The sequence below is a fragment of the Gastrolobium bilobum genome, unplaced genomic scaffold (genome assembly GCF_033153095.1).
Source record: "Gastrolobium bilobum isolate Gb01-03AN ecotype WA unplaced genomic scaffold, APGP_CSIRO_Gbil_v1 utg91145, whole genome shotgun sequence".
Classification (NCBI taxonomy): domain Eukaryota; kingdom Viridiplantae; phylum Streptophyta; class Magnoliopsida; order Fabales; family Fabaceae; genus Gastrolobium; species Gastrolobium bilobum.
Genome location: NW_026895471.1, coordinates 59,412 through 61,474, shown reverse-complemented (window position 1 = coordinate 61,474; position 2,063 = coordinate 59,412). Strand labels below are relative to the sequence as shown.

Sequence of the window (2,063 nt, the reverse complement as noted above, 5' to 3'; positions counted from 1 at the left end):
TTTGCCTCATGTACTAAACCACTATGGGACCACTGAAGTTAAACCCATACTCACCGGTATTTCTTTTAGGGTGGCTGATATTAGTATAGCGAAATTTCTAGGATGATCATTTTCCCATTTCAATGTCATTAAAGAATTAGTATAAAAAATTATTTTAATTTTTTAGCATTAATATAACTAGTTATACATTTCCGAAAACAAGACTATTGCGATAAGCTTAAGGTTGATTCAAAGGAAATCTCTCAAATGACAATATGAGATCGATCCAGGGATAATAATTATCACATCCTTTGAGTTGGGATTGATTTCATACTTATGTTGGTCATTTTTCCGCCCGAGTTGTGAGGGTACCGAGAGACCTGATTTGTCCCAAAGTTAAAATAAGGATAATGGAATAATTTTTTTTTTAATATTTTAAATAATTAAAAACACTATGTTCAGATTTCTGACATAAATATATTGTCCATCTTATTATATCTATTTGTGCTTGAAAGAGAAAATGTATGTATTGCAAAGGCTAAACCCTTTTTATTTAATATCTAAAGAAATTGGGCTTTGCAGAAGAACTAATCATGCATATTCAGTGGACAAAAGCGAGTACACAAAAGTGAAGTACGAAAGTAGAAGAAATACACGACTGCTCGACTGGCTCACAAGTACCGAAGTGCTAACTATGAATTATAAGATAAACTCAACTCATTTATTGCATAAGTAAGTTTCTAATTATTGCAGCTTGTGCTGTGTCTGTTGTAGCCAAGAGCTCAGCCAAACGCTCGCTTAGGTCGTCCACTTCCCTGTGTAAGCTTCTAATATAGTTGCATGTATCTTGCAAGACCTTGGAAGCTGAAACCTGAACCCATTCAAATTCATTTTAGTATACATTAATTATTTGAAACTGTAACATTTTTATGCTTTTTTTTTTTCTTATAATTTTTTCAGTTTAAGATAGATAAGACCTTACAAATGCAAAAATCTAGAGACTGAGGTTTCAAATATTAACATGTTAATTAGAAGAAAGAAATATTTTAAAAGTTCCAAAAGAAAAATCCATTTTAATTGTTATCATCGCAATATTTTATTTTTTTGAGGGGGGGGTTCACAGTGAAACGTTAAAAATTGCCCTTATATTTATCAAAATGACATAATCAGATCTTGCAACTTGCAACCTAATGAAATTGAAAAGCCAGTACTATACTAGCCTATAGAGCTTAATTATTAGAAAACTAGCAGCTAGGTATGCAAGGTTAACCTAATTAAGCAGAGAAAGAAGTAGAAATATTCTGGTAAGGACAAATCCAGGTAAATAAATCTTTCTGCGAACAGTTTTATCTTTATATTTTATGCAAAGAAACTATTTCTAAATTTGAACCAGTAATCTTCCGATTACAAAAGAGCATCCTTAACGGTTCTCTGAGGCTCTCCCTCCCAAAAATACTCTAGTAGAACTCAGAAATAAGTTATGTAGGAACGAACCTTGTCAGAGCGCCTATCGCGAATCTCAGGAAGAAGCTGTTGCAACTTGGAGACAAGATCATTGATCTGATCGTCAGTGATATTCCTTGAACTACTTGTTTGTCTTGACCGTGACCTCCTGCTAGACATCTTAAATGAACTACTTTAAGTCTAAATGAAACCTAGCAAGTAGCAACTAATATTTATCACTAAATAGATTTGGATACTGCAATATATATATATATATATATATATATATATATATATATATATGATTAATTAATTAATACATCGACATATGTCCGTAGTGAAATGGGAATGATCAGTTATGATAGCTAGTTATGGAGGGTGGGGAAAAAGAAGTGTCAGAGACAAATTGAAAATGGTTATAACTAATACAGATGGGAAAACTAAGTAGTAAGTAGCCAAAAGTGAAAGAACAAGAGATGGGGATGGGGTTGTTGTGTTCTACAAGAACAGTAGGCAATAGCTAGTGACGTTGGAGATCGAGAAAGAAAGACAAGTAATGCATGGGAGAAAGAAGAGGCCTATGGTTGTATTTAAATAGGGTTTTGGAGAGTGAGAAAGAAAGAGAGAGAAGAATCGGCTTT

General features: G+C 33.0%; 1 protein-coding gene across 1 annotated transcript; it reads right to left on the bottom strand.

Annotated features, from left to right (window-relative positions):
• Positions 1 to 700: 700 nt before the first annotated feature.
• Positions 701 to 1,602, bottom strand: LOC133313478 (transcription factor PRE3-like). The gene is made up of 2 exons (XM_061514869.1): positions 1,474 to 1,602; positions 701 to 850 (listed from the first exon to the last, which is right to left on the bottom strand). Exons 1-2 carry the CDS (start codon positions 1,600 to 1,602, stop codon positions 701 to 703), a joined length of 279 nt encoding a protein of 92 aa, XP_061370853.1.
• Between the last annotated feature and the right edge of the window lie 461 nt (positions 1,603 to 2,063).